Source organism: Tamandua tetradactyla, chromosome 7 (assembly GCF_023851605.1).
Source record: "Tamandua tetradactyla isolate mTamTet1 chromosome 7, mTamTet1.pri, whole genome shotgun sequence".
In the NCBI taxonomy this organism is placed as follows: Eukaryota; Metazoa; Chordata; class Mammalia; order Pilosa; family Myrmecophagidae; genus Tamandua; species Tamandua tetradactyla.
In genome coordinates, this window is record NC_135333.1 from 110248532 (window position 1) to 110269228 (window position 20697).

The 20697-nt window shown below is 43.4% G+C and overlaps 1 protein-coding gene across 1 annotated transcript; it reads left to right on the plus strand.

The window, feature by feature from the left end:
* The first annotated feature begins 13400 nt into the window (after positions 1–13400).
* TROAP (trophinin associated protein) lies at positions 13401–20143 on the plus strand. The gene is made up of 15 exons (XM_077170802.1): positions 13401–13746; positions 13996–14150; positions 14256–14448; positions 14960–15117; positions 15199–15336; positions 15521–15603; positions 16094–16146; positions 16585–16706; positions 17649–17789; positions 17892–17975; positions 18123–18182; positions 18442–18564; positions 18708–19341; positions 19630–19823; positions 19983–20143. Exons 2-15 carry the CDS (start codon positions 14007–14009, stop codon positions 20028–20030), a joined length of 2175 nt encoding a protein of 724 aa, XP_077026917.1. The 5' UTR covers positions 13401–13746; positions 13996–14006; the 3' UTR covers positions 20031–20143.
* Positions 20144–20697: the final 554 nt, after the last annotated feature.

Here is a 20697-nt window from a genome sequence, read left to right on the forward strand (position 1 = left end):
AGATGTAGTGGAGAGGCTGAAGGGAACTGCCTGAAAATGTAGAGCTGTGTTCCAGTAGCCATGTTTCTTGATGATGATTGAACAATGATACAGCTTTCACAATGAGACTCTGTGAATGTGAAAACCTTATGTCTGATGCTCCTTTTAGTTACTATATCAACAGAAGAATAGAACATATGGAATAAAAATAAATAATAGGGGGAACAAATGTTAAAATAAATTCAGTTTGAAATAGTGGTAAATGAAAGCGAGGGGTAAGGGGTATTGTACACATAGTTTTTTTTTTCCTCTATTATCATTTTATTTCTTTTTCTGTTGTCTTTATTTCTTTTTCTAAATCGATGCAAATGTACTAAGAAATGATGAATATGCAACTATATGATGATATTAAGAATTACTGATTGTATATGTAGAATGGAATGATATCTAAATGTTTTGTTTGTTAATTTTTTTAATTAATAAAAAAAGTTTAAAAAAACCTTTTTGGTTGATCTCTGTCTCTTCTGGTTGTGAGTTGTCTTTTTTTAAAATCTCAATTAATTAATTAGGGTCAGGCAAAGAGATAAGAGTTTATCCTTATCTCAGCAAAGTCCTAAAATATTTGGAAAGTGCAAAAGAAAGTATTTGAAGTATTTAAAAGCAATTAAATAACATGGTTTTAGAAGATCCATCTCAAACTCATGGCTTTCAACATAGATATAGAAATATAGATGTAAATGTAATATACGTGTGTGTGTGTGTGTGTGTGTGTGTGTGTGTGTGTGTGTGTGTGTGTGTGTGTGTAGAATAGATCTCCAACTCTGTTCTCCAAGAGAGACTAGGGGAGCAATGCCCTAACACAGCAATGAACAAGCACATTTCATGTCCACAAAACATGTCCATAACTTGGTTTCTAAATAACATTCTTCACTAAGAGGAACTAGAACTCCTCGGATAAATGCTGATTTCAGAACTGATGCAGAAGTTGTAAATGAGCCTGAAACATGTTATTATACCAGAAAGGAAAGTTGAAAAACAAAAAGATGATGTCCTGTTAAAAGGATACAAACATCAGCTTGCAAGTGTTTCCACTGACCAAATCAGGGACAATTTGAATATCAAAAGAAATAATTAATAATCCACTGAATAAAATAGACATCTATGAGCCCACATGATAGGAATAAGTAAATAGAAAGTGTGATGAAGAATGGTATTTTACATAATCTCAAAATACACCCCTCCCAAAATACTTATTAATTATAAAAGGAAGAAAAATACACTATTACAAAAGGGAAGAAAAGTAATTTACGCGGAGAAATGCGGGAGATAGCACTTTAACCAAGTAACCAAAGTAACACCACCAGTTAAGAATGAATCAAAGTGGGCACCACATGATAGGATGCAGTAGGATAAAGAGCACTGCTTCTCCTATGGTCCTGCAGAAGACGCACACCCTGAGTGTAATCATGAGGAAACATGAGACCAAGTCCAGAGGAGGTATATTGTACAAAATAACTGGCCTATGATTCTTAAAAGTGTTAAGATCATGAACGTCATGAACAACTGTTCCAATTGAAGGAAACCAAAGAAACATAACAACTAAACAAAACAACATGTGAGTCTACCTGGATTCTTTTTCTACAGAGGATATCACTGAGAAAGTTGGTGAAACTTGAATGGGAAATGAAAGTTGGATGGTAGGAATGTATCAATGCTATTTTCCTGATTTTGGTGGTTGTATTGTGTTTACGTAGGACAATGTCCTTTCTTGCAGGTAATACACACTAAAGTATTTGGTAGAGATGGGACAACATATTGACAATCTACTCACAAATGACTGAGGAAAGAAAAGGTCTTTGTACTATTTATGCTAATTTTAGTTGAGACTGTTTTTTGAAAATGGGTATAAGTTTCTCTTTGAAGAATCTTTAAATGGCTTACCAAGGGCATCCTTGACTTTCGTGGAAACCCTGTATAATGAGGGAAGAAAAAAACAAAACAAGAATAACAACAAAAAACCCCAACAAGGTGTAAATATTGAAAGGGAAAAAAAAATAAACTAACAGAGAAACAAAAAATACATATTGAAAGGGAATAGATAAAACTGTTTTTATTTGTAAAAGACATAATTATCTACAAAGAAAACCCAACAGAATCAATAGAGAAACTAACAGAACCAAGAGACAGTTCATTAAGATTGCTGGGGACAGACATTAAGTTATATTTTCCACAGACTTACAGGAAATACTTGCAACATCTAAAGTGGACCTGGGATTAATATGCAGAATACACAATGAAATTTTATAAATCAACAAGAAAAAAGACAGGAAAGCCAGTAAAAATGTGCAAAGGATATAAGGGCATTTCAGAGAGGATGAAGCTTTATTGGCTAGCAAAAATAAGAAATAATCTTCCAACTCACTAGTAATCGGAGACATGCAGTTAAGTTATGGTCCATTTAAAACCCATCAGAATTGTAAAAATTAGAAGGTTGTATAATATCAAGTGTTGGAGAGAATGTGGGATGATAAGTATGTTCAAGTGATACTGGTGACAGTGTAAATAGCTTCACACAGTCTGCAAAATAATCTGGCAGTACTTAGTTCCATTTAGTATGAATACGCTTTATAACAGAAATTACACCTGGATTTATGTCCCAGAAAAACTGTTGAATGGGCTCACAAAGGACCTGTAAGGAGATGAATTCTCCAGCTGTGTTTGTGGATGTGGGAAATAGATAATATATAAAGTACCATGGATGCTTACTATGGAATTGGATGCACTAGCCATAAGCAACAAACTAGATTATATATAACAATAAAGATGGATCCGAGAAACAAAACTAACTGCAAAAAAGTAAAACCAGAACCAGATCTACTCAGCGACACCACTTATATATACTAAAAACACATGTACCCTAAACCAGCTATGATAGGCTGAATAATGACTCTCCAAAGACGTACATATTCTAGTCCCCTAGACTGTTACTTTGATATGGCAGAAGACTTTGCAGATGTGATTAAATTAATGATATTGCAATAGAGTATTTTCCTAGATTATCCAGGTAGCCCAATGTGATCACAAAGGTTTCACAAAAATGAGGCAGGAGATCAGAGTGAGTACTAAGAAATGTGATGGAAGCAAGAGGTTGGAATTATAGAGGAAGAGGCCAAGGACCATAGACAATCCCTAGAAGCTGGAAAAGGCAAGGATATGGATTCTCCTCTGAAGCTTCCAGAATAAACACAGCCCTGTCAACACCTTGATTTTAGACTTCTGAACTCCAAGCCAATAAGAGAATAAATATTTGTTGTTTTAAGCCACTAAGTTTGTGTAACATACTGCAGCAGAAATAGGACACTAAATACATAATGCTACATATTTTACAAGAACACATGCATGGCTCAGCAGATATCAAGCACTTTAAGAGTGGATGTTTATGGCGGACGAGAATAGGAGACTAGATAGGGAATGAAGGAGCAGGAGATAAAATGAGATGGTGTGAGTATGTTATAACTTGAAGAGGAGGATTAACTCAGGAACCCACATCCCAAGTTCAGCAAAGATGAACAGAAACAGGTCACTCTCACTGCTATGTGAAAAACAGATTGGATGGTCTGATAGGCATGGCATGTGGTCTGAGCATTGGATCTTTTAAAGTTTTTCCGATATTAAATCAGTCTCTCTCGTACGTTGATTCTGTGAAGGAGAGACCTGAAGAGCAGGCATAAATATTTTGGTCATTCAAATGTGTGTCACTCACGGTGTTTTAGTTTCCTGGGCTGCTCAAGCAAATACCATGCAATGAGTTTGTTTAAGCAATGGGAATTTATTAGCTCATGATTTTGAGGCTAAAAGAAAGTGCAGATCAAGTCGTTATCAAGACAATCTCACCTTCCCAAAGTCTGGAGTTCTGTGGCTGGCTACTTGTAATCCTTTGTCCTTGGTTCCTCCATCACACGGCAAAAGACATGGAGATCTCTCCTGGCTTCTCTGTTCTTTTCTGAGTTCTACCGAACTTCAGCTTTTTGCTTCCCACGGCTTTTCTTCCCTCTGTCTGAATTTCATTCTGCTTATAAAGGACTCCAGAAACAGAACTAAGCCCCATCCTGATTGAGGCGGACCTGTGGCTGAAATAACCTCATCAAAAGGTCCTATGTACAATGGGGTCACAATTACAGAAATGTATTAAGTTTTAGTAGATGTTTTCTGGGGTACATACAACTCCAAACCACCACACATGGTAAATCACTTAACTTATCTTATAAATTTGATTAGCGTGAGTCAGTCCAAGAGCTACTCTGGGTGGTCTGACACACTCAAGTTTCTGGTCTGTGGACCAGACCTGAACTGTGCTGGCTATCTATCTTAAATCACAGAAAGCCACGTATGGTCAACCTCCATCCTGGTGCCTTTAATCTTATTCATCTCTGTATTACAAATGTCCAGTAAAGAGCTTGTTGTGGGTTGAATTGTCTCCCCCCAAAACATATGTCAAGTTCTAACCCCTAGTACCCATGGATGCAATCCTATTTGGAATAAGGTCTTTGCAGATGTAATTAATTAAGATGATGTCATATTCCAATCCGATATGACATCTGTTCTTTTCCTTTTTTTTTGGCTTTTAAAAAGGGGATTTTAATAACTTACAAGTTTAAAATTCTAAGCAAGTGAAAGTATCCAAATTAAGGCACCAACAAGAGGTTACCTTCACTCAAGAAAGGCCAATGGGTCTGGAATAGCTCTGTCAGCTGGGAAGTCACGTGGATCACATCTACTGGTTCCTTGCTCCTGGGCTCTGTTGCTTTTACCCTCTGTTGCTGGAGGGGTTCCTCACATTGCTTCTCTGGGGCTTGCTTTCATCTCTTGGCTTCCCTTGGCTCTCTCCAGGTTCTGGCTTGCTTACTTATACAAAGGCACACGGTAACATCTGTTGGGTTCCAAGCATCTCCAAACATCCATGTCTCTGCTCTCTTTTCTGGCTCTCTCTCTGTCAGCTGTCATTTCTGACTCTCTCCAACATGTTTCCTCTTTTAAAGGATCCCAGTAAACTAATCAAGACCCACCTAAATTTAAACGTGCAATGTTAATCAGAATTAAGAGAAAGGGCTGCCCCTATACGATTGGATTAGGCTTAGAGCATGGCTTTTCTGGAGTATATAATATTTCAATCCAGAACATTCCACCCTCTGGACCCCCCAAAAAGACCTCTGTTCTTATAAGAAGGAAATTTGGACACAGAAACAGACAAGGAGAAACCATGTGACAATGGAGGCAGGAATTGGAGTGATGTATCTACAAGACAAAGAATGTCAAGGATTACCAGCAACCACCAGAAGCTAGGAAAAGGCAAGGAAGAAGTCTTAGAACTTCAGTGGGCGCATGGCCCTGACAACCCACCTTGCTTTCAGACTTGGCCTCCAGAACTGTGAGGGTATAAATTTCTGTTGTTTAAGCCACCAAGTTAATGGTAATGTAATGGATCCTAGAAAACTAATATAGGGCCTTACACCTGGTAGGTGCATAATGTTTGTTAGTCCCTTTTAGTCTAGTGTTTAGGATTTAGCACTTTCACAAACCTGTTAGTAGAATGAGGTGACCCTTCCTTTCCCTTAACTCAGATCATGTTTCTAGTCTTATTTCCTACCACTCCCTATATTTCATCTACCCACAAGGACTCACTATTCTCTAAACCCTCTATATTTTTCCATGTTTCCCTGCCTTTGCACTACTCTTTCCAATGATTAAAAAAGAATGCATTTGCTCTTTTCAAAGAGGAAGTTCAAATATTACATTTTCTTGGAGGTCTTCCCTGTCTCCCCATTCATTCACTCAACTGTTCACCCATCCATTAACTTATTCAACAAATATTGATCCAGCACAATGCAAGGTGCCGAAAATATGACAGTAAGCAAAAACAGGAGAGTCACCACTCACATCATCCTCATGGAAATCAAGTGGGGAAGACAGAGCTTAATAAATATAATGAATATATTATGTTCACCTTAATGAATATATAATTACCAACTGGCATTCCTGCTTTGAAGGAAACCAACACTGTTCTTTGAGAGAATGTAATCAAGGAATCTTTTCTAGATTGAGCTGAGTTCTGGGTCAGAAGGGTTCAAGGAAGACCTCTCTAGAGAAGTAATAATGGATATCAATTTGGAGGCATGAGCAATCAAAGATGCAGCACAAAAAGCATTCCAGACAGAGCGAGGAGAAAGAGAATGACATATTTGGGGAAACAAAAGAGATCACAGACCCGGAAGGCAGAGAACAAGGGGGAGGGTGGTATAAGATAAAGGGTGTTTGGGTGGGGAAGAGATCAAGGCACAGAGGTAATAATATGAAGTTTTGCATTTTGGAAAGATTACTTTAGCAGCTACATGGAGAACGGATTAGTGTGGGAGCAAGAGAGAATGGGTATATGTATGTGTGTGTGTGTGTGTGTGTGTGTTTGTGTGTATAAACCACCTTGCAATCCTTTCTAAGTGAGACATGAAATAATACATATTAGGGTGCTGGCAATAAGATGAGGAGATGAATTTCAAAGATATCTAAAAGGGTAAATTAGTGAGACTGAAAGAGGAATTGGATATGGAAGAGCTTAAAGAACACCTCCTAAGTTCCACGCTTGTGTAATTGGATCTGCTGTGGTCAGGGGAAAATCTACCAAAAGTCCTGTAAACTTGGGACCGTGGCCCATTTCTCATCCTCCATTAGGGCCTAACTAGAATAATATCCCTGCAGCCTCACACTCCTATCTGCCGAATATTCGAGGTTCCTGGAGCCTCTCACTCTTATCTGTCAAGAACCCTCCAGGTCAGCAAGAGAGGCAGCCTGGGGGACTTCCGGAGAAGATGGTGGCTTAGTAAGACGCGCGGGTCTTAGTTCCTCCTGCAGAACAGCTACTAGAGAAGTAGAAACGATACAGAACAGCTCCCGGAGCCACGACAGAGACCAAGAAGACAGCGTACCCCATTCTGGAACGGCTAACTGGCTGGGAGAACCCACTCCGGTGAGATCGCCGAGGGGCGCGGGATTCCCCGGGCCGGGGCGGCAGGCGGCCGGAGTCCCTCCCTCCCTCCTTCCCGGGCCGCCTGGGAGAATTTGACAGGCGCTCCCCTCAAGCCCTGGCGACCCCCCCACCCCACGCCCGGCCCCCCGGACCAGCTGGGAGAATTGGATCGGAGATCCCCGAGCTGTGGAGAATGGCGACCGGGGTCCCTTCCAAACACGTGGCTTCCCGGTCCGGCTGGGAACGGTGGATAGACACTTCCCCAAACCGCGGCGGCTGGCTCCCGCCCGCCACGATTGGCGCCCCGGGCCAGCTGGGAAATTTGGACAGGCGTTCCCCCAAGCCGCAGAGGCCGGCGACCCTCCCCGTGCGTGGATCCCCAGGCTGGCTGGGAGATTGGGATTGCACTACCCCAAGCCGCTTCGGCTGGCGACCCCGCCCTAGAGCGAAGTTAAAGGAGCCACAGCATCTTTTACTGGTGGGACCCACAGACAGATGAGCACCACGAGCGCCACCTACTGGGCAGGATAAGAAAAACAGAGCCCAGAGATTTCACAGAAAAATATTTCAACCTGCGGGGTCTTACACCCAGGGAAATCTGATTAAATGCCCAGATGCCAGTAGAAGATAACGGATCACACTCAGAAAATTGAAAATATGGCCCAGTCAAAGGAACAAACCAACAGTTCAAATGAGATACAGGAGCTGAGACAACTAATGCTGAATATACAAACAGAAATGGAAAACCTCTTCAAAAACCAAATCGATAAATTGAGGGAGGACATGAAGAAGACATGGGCTGAACAAAAAGAAGAAATAGAAAAACTGAAAAAAGTAAATCACAGAACTTATGGGAGTGAAGGACAAAGTAGAAAAGATGGAAAAACAATGGATACCTACAATGGTAGATTTAAAGAGACAGAAGATAGAATTAGTGAATTGGAGGATGGAACATCTGAATTCCAAAAAGAAACAGAAACTATAGGGAAAAGAATGGAAAAATTTGAACAAGGGATCAGGGAACTGAATGACAATATGAAGCGCACAAATATATGTGTTGTGGGTGTCCCAGAAGAAGAAGAGAAGGGAAAAGGAGGAGAAAAACTAATGGAAGAAATTATCACGGAAAATTTCCCAACTCTTATGAAAGACCTAAAATTACAGATCCAAGAAGTGCAGCTCACCCCAAAGAGATTAGACCCAAATAGGCGTTCTCCAAGACACTTGCTAGTTAGAATGTCAGAGGTCAAAGAGAAAGAGAGGATCTTGAAAGCAGCAAGAGAAAAACAATCCATCACATACAAGGGAAACCCAAGAAGACTATGTGTAGATTTCTCAGCAGAAACCATGGAAGTTAGAAGACAGTGGGATGATATATTTAAATTACTAAAAGAGAAAAACTGCCAACCAAGACTCCTATATCCAGCAAAATTGTCCTTCAAAAATGAGGGAGAAATTAAAACATTCTCAGACAAAAAGTCACTGAGAGAATTTGTGACCAAGAGACCAACTCTGCAAGAAATACTAAAGGGAGCACTAGAGTCAGATACGAAAAGACAGAAGAGAGAGGTATGGAGAAGAGTGTAGAAAGAAGGAAAGTCAGATATGATATATATAATACAAAAGGCAAAATGGTAGAGGAAAATATTATCCAAACAGTAATAACACTAAAAGTTAATGGACTGAATTCCCCAATCAAAAGACATAGACTGGCAGAATGGATTAAAAAACAGGATCCTTCTATATGCTGTCTACAGGAAACACATCTTAGACCCAAAGATAAACATAGGTTGAAAGTGAAAGGTTGGGTAAAGATACTTCATGCAAATAACAACCAGAAAAGAGCAGGAGTGGCTATACTAATATCCAACAAATTAGACTTCAAATGTAAAACAGTTAAAAGAGACAAAGAAGGACACTATCTACTAATAAAAGGAACAATTAAACAAGAAGACATAACAATCATAAATATTTACGGACCGAACCAGAATGCCCCAAAATACGTGAGGAATACACTGCAAACACTGAAAAGGGAAATAGACACATATACCATAATAGTTGGAGACTTCAATTCACCACTCTCATCAATGGACAGAACATCTAGACAGAGGATCAATAAAGAAATAGAGAATCTGAATATTACTATAAATGAGCTAGACTTAACAGACATTTATAGGACATTACATCCCACAACAGCAGGATACACCTTTTTCTCAAGTGCTCATGGATCATTCTCAAAGATAGACCATATGCTGGGTCACAAAGCAAGTCTTAACAAATTTAAAAAGATTGAAATCATACACAACACTTTCTCGGATCATAAAGGAATGAAGTTGGAAATCAATAATAGGCGGAGTGCCAGAAAATTCACAAATACGTGGAGGCTCAACAACACACTCTTTAACAACGAGTGGGTCAAAGAATAAATTGCAAGAGAAATTAGTAAATACCTCGAGGCGAATGAAAATGAAAACACAACATATCAAAACCTATGGGACGCAGCAAAGGCAGTGCTAAGAGGGAAATTTATTGCCCTAAATGCCTATATCACAAAAGAAGAAAAGGCAAAAATGCAGGAATTAACTGTCCACTTGGAAAAACTGGAGAAAGAACAGCAAACTAATCCCAAAGCAAGCAAAAGGAAAGAAATAACAAAGATTAGAGCAGAAATAAATGAAATTGAAAACATGAAAACAATAGAGAAAATCAATAAGACCAGAAGTTGGTTCTATGAGAAAATCAATAAGATTGATGGGCCCTTAGCAAGATTGACAAAAAGAAGAAGAGAGAGGATGCAAATAAATAAGATCAGAAATGGAAGAGGAGACATAACCACTGACCTCACAGAAATAAAGGAGGTAATAACAGGATACTATGAACAACTTTACGCTAATAAATACAACAGTTTAGATGAAATGGACGGGTTCCTGGAAAGACATGAACAACCAACTTTGACTCAAGAAGAAATGGATGGCCTCAACAAACCAATCACAAGTAAAGAAATTGAATTAGTCATTCAAAAGCTTCCTAAAAAGAAAAGTCCAGGACCAGACGGCTTCACATGTGAATTCTATCAAACATTCCAGAAAGAAATAGTACCAAATCTCCTCAAACTCTTCAAAAAATCGAAGTGGAGGGAAAGCTAACTAATTCATTCTATGAAGCCAACATCACCCTCATACCAAAACCAGGCAAAGATATTACAAGAAAAGAAAACTACAGACCAATCTCTCTAATGAATATAGATGCAAAAATCCTCAATAAAATTCTAGCAAATCGTATCCAACAACATATCAAAAGAATTATACATCATGACCAAGTAGGATTCATCCCAGGTATGCAAGGATGGTTCCACATAAGAAAATCAATTAATGTAATACACCACATCAACAAATCTAAGCAGAAAAATCACATGATCATCTCAATTGATGCAGAGAAGGCATTTGACAAGATTCAACATCCTTTCCTGTTGAAAACACTTCAAAAGATAGGAATACAAGGGAACTTCCTTAAAATGATAGAGGGAATATATGAAAAACCCACAGCTAATATCATCCTCAACGGGGAAAAATTGAAAACTTTCCCCCTAAGATCAGGAACAAGACAAGGATGTCCACTATCACCACTATCATTCAACATCGTGTTGGAGGTTCTAGCCAGAGCAATTAGACAAGAAAAAGAAATACAAGGCATCAAAATTGGAAAGGAAGAAGTAAAATTATCACTGTTTGCAGACGATATGATACTATACGTCGAAAACCCAGAAAAATCCACAACAAAACTACTAGAGCTAATAAATGAGTACAGCAAAGTAGCAGGTTACAAGATCAACATTCAAAAATCTGTAGCATTTCTATACACTAGTAATGAACAAGCTGAGGGGGAAATCAAGAAACAAATCCCATTTACAATCGCAACTAAAAGAATAAAATACCTAGGAATAAATTAAACTAAAGAGACAAAAAACCTATACAAATAAAACTACAAAAAACTGTTAAAAGAAATCACAGAAGACCTAAATAGATGGAAGGGCATACCGTGCTCATGGATTGGAAGACTAAATATAGTTAAGATGTCAATCCTACCTAAATTGATTTACAGATTCAATGCAATACCAATCAAAATCCCAACAACTTATTTTTCAGAAATAGAAAAACCAATAAGCAAATTTATCTGGAAGGGCAGGGTGCCCCGAATTGCTAAAAGTATCTTGAGGAAAAAAACGAAGCTGGAGGTCTCACGCTGACAGACTTTAAGGCATATTATGAAGCCACAGTGGTCAAAACAGCATGATATTGGCATAAAGATAGATATATCGACCAATGGAATCGAATAGAGTGTTCAGATATAGACCCTCTCATCTATGGACATTTGATCTTTGATAAGGCAGTCAAGTCAACTCACCTGGGACAGAACAGTCTCTTCAATAAATGGGGCCTAGAGAACTGGATATCCATATGCAAAAGAATGAAAGAAGACCCGTATCTCACACCCTATACAAAAGTTAACTCAAAATGGATCAAAGATCTAAACATTAGGTCTAAGACCATAAAACAGTTAGAGGAAAATGTAGGGAGATATCTTATGAAACTTACAATTGGAGGCGGTTTTATGGACCTTAAACATAAATCAAGAGCACTGAAGAAGGAAATAAATAAATGGGAGCTCCTCAAAATTAAACACTTTTGTGCATCAAAGAACTTCATCAAGAAAGTAGAAAGACAGCCTACACAATGGGAGACAATATTTGGAAATGACATATCAGATAAAGGTCTAGTATCCAGAATTTATAAAGAGATTGTCCAACTCAACAACAAAAAGACAGCCAACCCAATTACAAAATGGGAAAAAGACTTGAACAGACACCTCTCAGAAGAGGAAATACAAATGGCCAAAAGGCACATGAAGAGATGCTCAATGTCCCTGGCCATTAGAGAAATGCAAATCAAAACCACAATGAGATATCATCTCACACCCACCAGAATGGCCATTATCAACAAAACAGAAAATGACAAGTGCTGGAGAGGATGCGGAGAAAGAGGCACACTTATCCACTGTTGGTGGGAATGTCAATTGGTGCAACCACTGTGGAAGGCAGTTTGGCGGTTCCTCACAAAACTGAATATAGAATTGCCATACGACCCAGCAATACCATTGCTGGGTATCTACTCAAAGGACTTACGGGCAAAGACACAAACGGACATTTGCACACCAATGTTTATAGCAGCGTTATTTACAATTGCAAAGAGATGGAAACAGCCAAAATGTCCATCAACAGAAGAGTGGCTAAACAAACTGTGGTATATACATACGATGGAATATTATGCAGCTTTAAGACAGAATAAACTTATGAAGCATGTAGTAACATGGATGGACCTAGAGAACATTATGCTGAGTGAGTCTAGCCAAAAACTAAAGGACAAATACTGTATGGTCCCACTGATGTGAACCGACATTCGAGAATAAACTTGGAATATGTCATTGGTAACAGAGACCAGCAGGAGTTAGAAACAGGGTAAGATAATGGGTAATTGGAGCTGAAGGGATATAGACTGTGCAACAGGACTAGATATAAAAACTCAAAAATGGACAGCACAATAATACCTAAATGTAAAGTAATCATGTTAAAACACTGAATGAAGCTGCATCTGAGCTATAGGGTTTTTTGTTTGTCTGTTTGTTTGTGCCTTTTTTTTACTATTATTATTATTTTTATTTTTTTCTCTATATTAACATTCTATATCTTTTTCTGTTTTTTTGCTAGTTCTTTTCCTAATTCGATGCAAATGTACTAAGAAATGATGATCATGCATCTATGTGATGATGTTAAGAATTACTGATTGCATATGTAGAATGGAATGATATCTAAATGTTGTGTTAATTTCTTTTTTTTCTTTAATTAATAAAAAAAAATTAAAAAAAAAAAAGAGAGGCAGCCTGGAAGTGGGGAAATCCTCAGCTAAGCAGCTACTCAATTCTAAAGTTGTATCAACTGAATTCCAATGTCACTACCTGAGTCTTGTTTCCTATTTTTGAAATGGAGACCACATTTCATGGGGTTGTGAGGGTCGAGTGAGAAAACGGTTGTTTTATCCGTTATTATCAGGCTCAGCTCAGTTCTTTCAGACTCAGTTAAATTCCCTTCGGTCCTCTCGCTTCGTTGGGACGCAGTTCCTTGTCCTGGGAACAAACGTGCAGATGCTTCCTATTAGTGACTGGAATGGCTTCGCCGATGCGAGGCGCTGCGAAAGTGACCAGAGTTCACTCAGGAGCTGGGAACAGCCTCCAATACCTTAAACCGCTATTAGGAGGACCAACCCTTCCCACAATGCTACTGCTTTTTCTCGCCAAGGGGCCGTCCCTCATCAGTCCCGAGATCTCGCGAGATTAAGATTGCATAGTTATCATCCAGCCCTAGCTGTCGTCACCTTCTCTGTCCTCAAAACGGCGTCTTCCTTCCTTTTTTCCCCTCCTTTTACCCTGCGCTCCGCTCACGGATTGGCTGACTGGACTGGATCAGTTTTTTCCTGGCCAGAAGGAGGTTAGACATCCCGTCCCTCTTTGGCCCCGCCCCCGGAGCCTGTGGATTGGACGGCTGTGTCAGCTGTCGTGCGCCCCGCGGGAGCGCGGACGAGCCAATCAGGAGCTTGAAGTATTTTACAAACTGTGAAAGCAGCTTCTGGGGACGCATAGAGTCCAAGAAAAAGCGAAGAAAGTGAGGGTGGCCCTAAGGGGTTCCGGAGAAGGTGAGACACGAGAATCTTGGAGGGAATGAGGGGTACGGGAGCTCACGGGGAGGAGAAGCAGCTTGGGGTGCTGGGGCGAAAGAATAGACTCGGAGTGTCTGGAGGTGGCATCCAAAGTAAGGCCTTGCAGGAGCCGGGGGGTTCGGGGCTCTTCAGTTTAGGCATAGGTAAGAGCCTCAGGATTGGAAGAACCAGTGTCCCGAAATGGCTGACCTTTGCTTTCCGGTTCTGCTTCCTTCCCCGTCTCAGTTGTAGCCATCATGACCTCACTCCAAGCCACGAAGGATCCGCTCCTCCGGGGTGTATCCCCCACCCCTAGCAAGATTCCCGTACTTACTCAGAGACGCCTACCTCTCCCCAGGGACAAACTCTCCGCCCTGGACCAGGAGAACCAAGATCCAAGCGTAAGAGGGGCTTAGTGGATAAAGGTAGCAGTTACAAGGAGGCTGCATACACCAGTAATGCAGCCCAACGCAGCGTCCCAGCTTTTTGTTGTCTTTTCCTCCCAGGAATCAGTGCAGAATCCACCGCTTAGTATTAAAGGACCCCTTGTTGGCCTAGCAGGCTCCAGGCCGAAAGCCATGCACCAAACCGAGAAATCAGAGAGATTGATGGGGAGCACTCAGCTCCGGAACCCCCTGAAGGAGCTCAGGAGTAGTCCTGGGGGTCCGAATGTGAGACCTGGTCCTCTTCCCCAGACAGGTACCTGTTGGAGGCCTGGAGACTACAGCGTCTTTGGTTGGGTGGGGGAGTGTGACGGACACAGTGGGGTTTCAGGGCTTTGTACTTGCCTGTGGGTTCCCTGGTCCCTGCTCCTGGGAAGCTCTTTGTTATTAGAAGCCCCACCCTCCCTACTCTTCCTTCAGCAAAATGTCATCTCTTTTGAAACCTTTTCCTGCTCCCTCAGTCACAATCAGATGCTTAATTCTTCATTTATATGATATGTCTTTTTTTAAATTTGAGTCTATTCTCTATAGTTTGATGATAGCTTCTTGAGGATACAGGCTTTGTCTTAATCATCTCCGGGTCCCAATGCCCAGAATAGTGTCTTACTTAGAGAACAGTAGAGTTCTGTGAACATTTGATGAGCTGAGTTCAATTGAATGAGAGTTTCTTTTTTCACCCTTGCACCACAAGGTGACTACACCAGGGCCCCTGATCCCTTAGTCGTCACCCTTCCTATTATTTCTCACCTTCTCCTCTTTTCTTGCAGAGGCTCCAGGGGCCACAGAATTTGTGGCTGATCCTGCAGCCCTGGCCACCATCCTGTCAGGTGAGGGGGTAAAGAGCTGTTGCCTGGGGCGTCAACTCAGTCTGGCTCAGAGAGTATTGGTTCGAGAGAGCCAAGGAAGCACCATCCGGAGGGGCCAGGTAATGATGTAAAGTAATCAGACTGCATGGGATGGGGAGGGGATCCTGAACCTGTGCTGATAGCCTCTGTTGGGGTCCCAGGGTGCCCGGGCCTCAGCTTATTCAGCCCCCAGAACTCCCGTCCACCGTCTGGATCCTGCCAGGGCTTCCTGCTTCTCGAGGCTGGAGGGACCAGGACCCCGTGGCCAGACCTTGGGTCCCCAGAGGCTAGAGGCTCTGGTGAGTGCCCTTGAGGGGCTGGCTGTCAGTGCTTCAGGGAGCATCTGCTTACAGGACAGGCTGGGCCCTGGGACAAATAGTACCTCATGAGGAGCCGCAGAGGGTTCTGTGGGGAAGATGGGGTTGGAGAAGATTTGGGGTCCACGCTGTGACTCTGCTCTCATTTCTTGCTTCTCTGGATCAGATTCCACCTTCAGGACCTTCCTTTCACCCCTCTACTCGCCCCAGTTTCCAGGAGTTAAGAAGAGAGACAGGTGGCAGGAGCCGGTGAGAAGAAGAGGGTGTGGGAAAGTATCATTTGGAAAAGATTGACCCAGTGTCTTATGCAGGGTTCCCCCAGACCTGGGGCCTCCTGTAGCTTTAGGACTTCCTACCAACCCAGGAGGGGAAGGGGTAACCTTCCTAGAGGTGAGTCCTTGGAACAGAGTTCAGACCTTCATAGCCAGGCCTCAGTGTGGCATCAGTCTCCTCAGATCATGAGCCAAAGGGGAGGGACAAGAATGAGAGGTGTTATTGCTTGTGTGTAGTGGTTAGAGCACAGACTAATAGCAATAAATGGGATTTGAGTTTGATTCCTGACTTGCCACTTAGTTGTGTGAACTTATTTAAACTCTCGTAGCTTCTTTATCTGTCAAATGAGGATAATGTTTGTACTATCATTAGAGGTTATCGTGAGAATTAAATGAGATGATGTTTATAAAGCACTTAGCTCATACTTGGTACTCAGTGACTGCTCACTGCTGTTATTTGTCATCAGAACTTCAGTGAACCAGGCCTCAGGATTGCCCCTGAAGAACGCAGCCCAGCCTAGTAAGTGTGTCTGGCCCTGGGGAGAGAACAGGGGCAGGAGCTTAGTCTGCAGCAGGGAATAAGACAAGAGAAAGCTCAGAAGGCCTGGTGGGGTGAAGTGGGCCTAAAACAGAGGTTGGTAACCAGTTGCACATGTCTCAAACGGGAGGTGGTCCCCATTTCTACCCTCTCCCTGAAAGATTTACCTTCCACTCACTGTTCTATTCCCAGCCCCTAAGAACCATCACCACATCTGCAGTCTACTCATGGTGTTCAGATTCATAGGTATTTAGTGAGATAGTACAGGGCTTAGGATAGAGCTTGCTGGGATGAATTCCTGTTCCTGATGGTGCAGCAGAGGCTGTCAAACTGGCATACCCCTCTTCAGAGGTTGCAAGGCCCATTTCAGAATTTTGTGAGTGTTCCAGAAACTTCAACAAATTTCCTGTCTCTTCTTAGATTCCTCTCTTCCTGAAGGTAAACGTGAGATTGTGACTCACTCAGATGAAGGAGGAGGGGGCCCCCTCGGTCTGGCCCAGCGGGTACCATTAAGAGAAATCGGTGGGATAACAAGCACCAAGGTAAGATGGGACCCTCCTGTGGAGGGGAGGTGGGAGGTGCTTGGGGGAACTCCCCAGCAGGAGCTGGCACTGAGGATTATGGGTTGAGTCAGCAGTACTGGCCCTCAGGAACATTATTATTAGGGCTGAGTTTACCCCAGATGGGCCCAGGCCATCTCCAGAATGCAACTGACTTCTCTTTACAAGGTGTCTGGGACTCAGCTGAGAGGTCACACACTGGTATATGTTTGCATCATCATCAGATCAATGCTGAGAGCAAGACAAAACTGATGCTTGTCTGTCAAAAGCATTCGTCCATTCACTCCACAAATATTTATTGAGCATCTACTGTGTGTACTGTTCTAGGCTCTGGGCATAAAAATATTCACATTCTGGAAGGAAGAGACAAACAAAAACAAATATATAAAATATATAGCACGTCAGATTGTATTAAGTTCTCTGTAAAAACTACATAAATAAGATACTAAAGGGGAATTGAGAGTGGAGAGTTGGTATTGCAATTTTAAATTGCAAAAGATTGGTCAGGGGAATCTCATTGAAAAGACAGCATTTAAGTGAAGGCCAAAGGAATTGAGGGAATGAATCATGACAATCTCTGGGAGAAGAGTTTCAGACCAAGAATTGCATATGCAGAGACTCTGAGCAGTGAATATACCTAGTGTTTTTTCAGCTCAGAAAAGGAGAGGCCAGCGATACTTAGAGTAAAAATACTGGTAGGACATGAGGCTAGAGTGATAACTGAATCAGGTTGAATAGGGACTTATAAACCAATGTATGGACTTTGGCTTTTACTTAGAATGAGATTAGAAACCATAGGGCCAGAAGAGGGAATGATATGATTTGCGTTTGTCTTAAAAGAATCACAGTGGCTGCTGTGGTGAGAACAAGATGTCGAAGGCAGATGGGGAAGGGATCATTCTCTCCACCTTTTTCTCTCCACAGGACAGCCGTGAGTCCTACCTGATGCCCTCCCCTGCCCCTGTGGCCCAACCCATGCCTGGCCGTGTGGTAACATCAACTGACACCCGCCATTCACCCTTTGGATGGGCTCAGCGTGTACCTTCTCCCCACCCCACAGCTCTGGTTTGTACCCACAGCTCTTGGTGGCTGAGCAAGGGCCCAAGAATCTGGCTAGGGATCCCTGCTAAATCTTACTCTTGCTCAGCCACCTCCAATTCTCCCTAGACTTCATATTCAGTGTTGCGGCGTCTGGCCTTTTGCCCCAAAACCCAGTTCACACCCATCCCATCGGCCCCCAGAATTCAGCAGGTAAGAGGAGACATAGAGGTGCCTGGCACAGGCCAAGCCTTGGGTAGGGTGATGTATGAGCACAGGGAGACTTAAGACAGGGGCAAGGGGAGACTGGGCCCCATTTGGGAGTGCTGGGTCTTGCTGACATCCCTCTTCTGGTCCCAGGCCCAGTGGGTGAGTGGTCTCTCCCCTCAATCCTGCCCTGAAGAGCCTGTCCTGCCCTGGGTAAGTCTCAGAAGCCTTCCCATGCTAAGACCCTTCTCACTGTCCTGTTGGCCTGGAGGCCCAGCAGTTTGAGGCAGGTGGGCCCACTGAAAACCTACCTAATTCTCCAACTCTCCATCCTTCTCTGCTGCATCTCCTAATCTAAGTCTAGATCCTCTCAATTAGGAATTTTGATGCCTTCTTCATGTGGGTAGTACTTAGATTGGTCTTAGTATCCCAGTCTTGCTTCCCCATGTGCCCCTTTCCTCCTATCTGGCAGGAGCAGATTGCAGTACAACTGTTTGATCAGGATAGTTGTGTAGGGCTGCAGGAGGGGCCTGGGAAACCACCTGTGACAACTCCTAATGGATCTCATCCCAATTTCCAGGAGCTGAAGATGCAGGTGGGTCTGTGAGGCAACAGCTTTGATGCCTGATCAGCATTGACAGGCCTCAGGGAGATGGGGATATGGTGATAGGACAGTGTGAGTAGAGTACTTGAACCCACATCTTGATATCACATTGGGGTATTCTCTCCCACCTACAGCGCATCAGTATCCTGCAGCAGCTGTTGCGACAGGAGGTAGAGGGGCTGACAGAGGGCAAGTATGTCCCCCCTAATCAAGGCTCCTCTCTGGATATGGTTAAGCTTCAGCCCCTGCTGGCTGAGATTTCAAGAACTCAAAATGTCCCAGAGCATAATTTTGGGACTTCTCACCTTCGTGGACTGTTGCAGCCCTCTGGGCTGCCAAGGCCCTGCCTTCCAGAGGAGCATGGAGAATCACAGCCCTGCCCTGAGATGGTGCCTGAAGTGGCACAGCCTTGCCCTCCAATACAGCCAGGGTCCCCAGGGCTCTGCCATAGGAAGAAATCTGAGATACCAGAGCCCTCACCCCAGGAACAGCCTGAGATACCAGAGCCCTGCCCTCCAGCAGAGCCTGGACCCCTTCAGCACAGCCCCCAGGGAAAGACTGGATCCCCAGAGCCCTGCCCTAGGGTAGAGCCCAGGACATCAGAGGCCTGCCCCCTGGAAACTAGAAGGCCAGAGTCCAGCCAGCAGCCCTGCTGCAGTCAGTGGCCTCCAACAACCACCAGCCTGATCTTTTCTTCCCAACGCCCACTTTGTGCTAGCCCTCCTATCCACTTACTCCAGTCTCTGAGACCCCCAACAGACCAATCAGGTAAGGAGTTGGTTGAGAAAAGATAGAACAAAGAAGGTCATTACCTCTTACTGGGAGCTAGATCCAGTGCCCTGTACCAAGTGACTCCTTCCTCTACCATCTGTCCTGCCCCAGTGTGGTTCTCCCTGAGGAAGTAGGGGAGGGCTGCACCCCTATCCCTGTGCTCCTAATTAGCTTGGCCTTGGGTCATGGGGAATGGAGGGTGGAAGCAGTAGCGGAGAGGAAGATGGGAAGGATGGTATGTGATGGGAGCACAGGGACTTCTGCACACTGACCTTTGGCCCTCAGGCCCCAGCAGTCTGGCCCCTCGAACCCGGGCCCTGAGGCAGCGCCTCAAAGCATGTCTGACCGCCATCCACTGTTTCCATGAGGCCCGCCTGGATGATGAGTGTGCCTTCTACACCAGCCGAACACCTCCCTCAGGTCCCCCCCGGGTCTGCACCAACCCTGTGGCCAAATTACTGGAATGGCAGGATGCCCTGGTGAGCCTCCAATCCACAGCCAAGCCATGCCTGCAAAACGAGCCTCCTGGGAAGCGTGGGGTAGAGGCTGCCTGCTCCTTTTCAGAGAAAGTCAATGGGAAGGGTTGGCTACAGTTCAGGGATAGCTGAGCTATGACAAGGTCTTCTCTTTCTCTCCAGTGTTTTATTCCAGTTGGCTCTGCTGCCTCGCACATCTTTCCATCATGAAAGCACCCACTTCCACCTACTCCTGCCTTATCTGGATCCTTCCTTTAGCCCTTATTTATTGTCAATTCACTCCCCATGAGTCTGGGAGCTGACACCCTTTGCCTTTCAATAAAGTGTCTAAAATATCCAAGAGTCTGTTTCCTCTTGGTCAGACCTAGGCCTCCTATTGGTGTTGTTCCCTGATTGCCCACTTGGTGGCAGTGTCCCCCAGTTTAGAGGCCAGCCCTGAGCTCTCGGGCTCCCTAGGCTCTCTTACCTAGGAACTGTCCTGAAGGGAGGCAGTCATCCTACTCCTGCCCCACCCACTGCCTTAGCAAGCTCTGAGGGCGTAGGGGAGGCAATTGTGGGCCTTTGGCGACCTGCTCTTCTCCCTACTCCTTTGAGGTTAGTCCTCTCTCCCAGGAGCCATCAGTTGCTGCTTTATCCCCTGGAAAACTCTTTGTGAACTTGCTTCTTCCAATAAGCAGAAGATTGGAGGCACCAGACCCATACCTATGGACTCTTCACTTAATAGTGTCACTTTGGCTGTTGTCTCCCTCAGCCTACCATGTGAGATCCCAAAGCTCTCCTATAGACTGATACTCCCCTTCCTTCCCATATCAGAGTGGAAGCTCTAAGCTTCTCCCCTGCTCTTTCAGAGAAGAGATTTTCCAGGAATAACTAAATC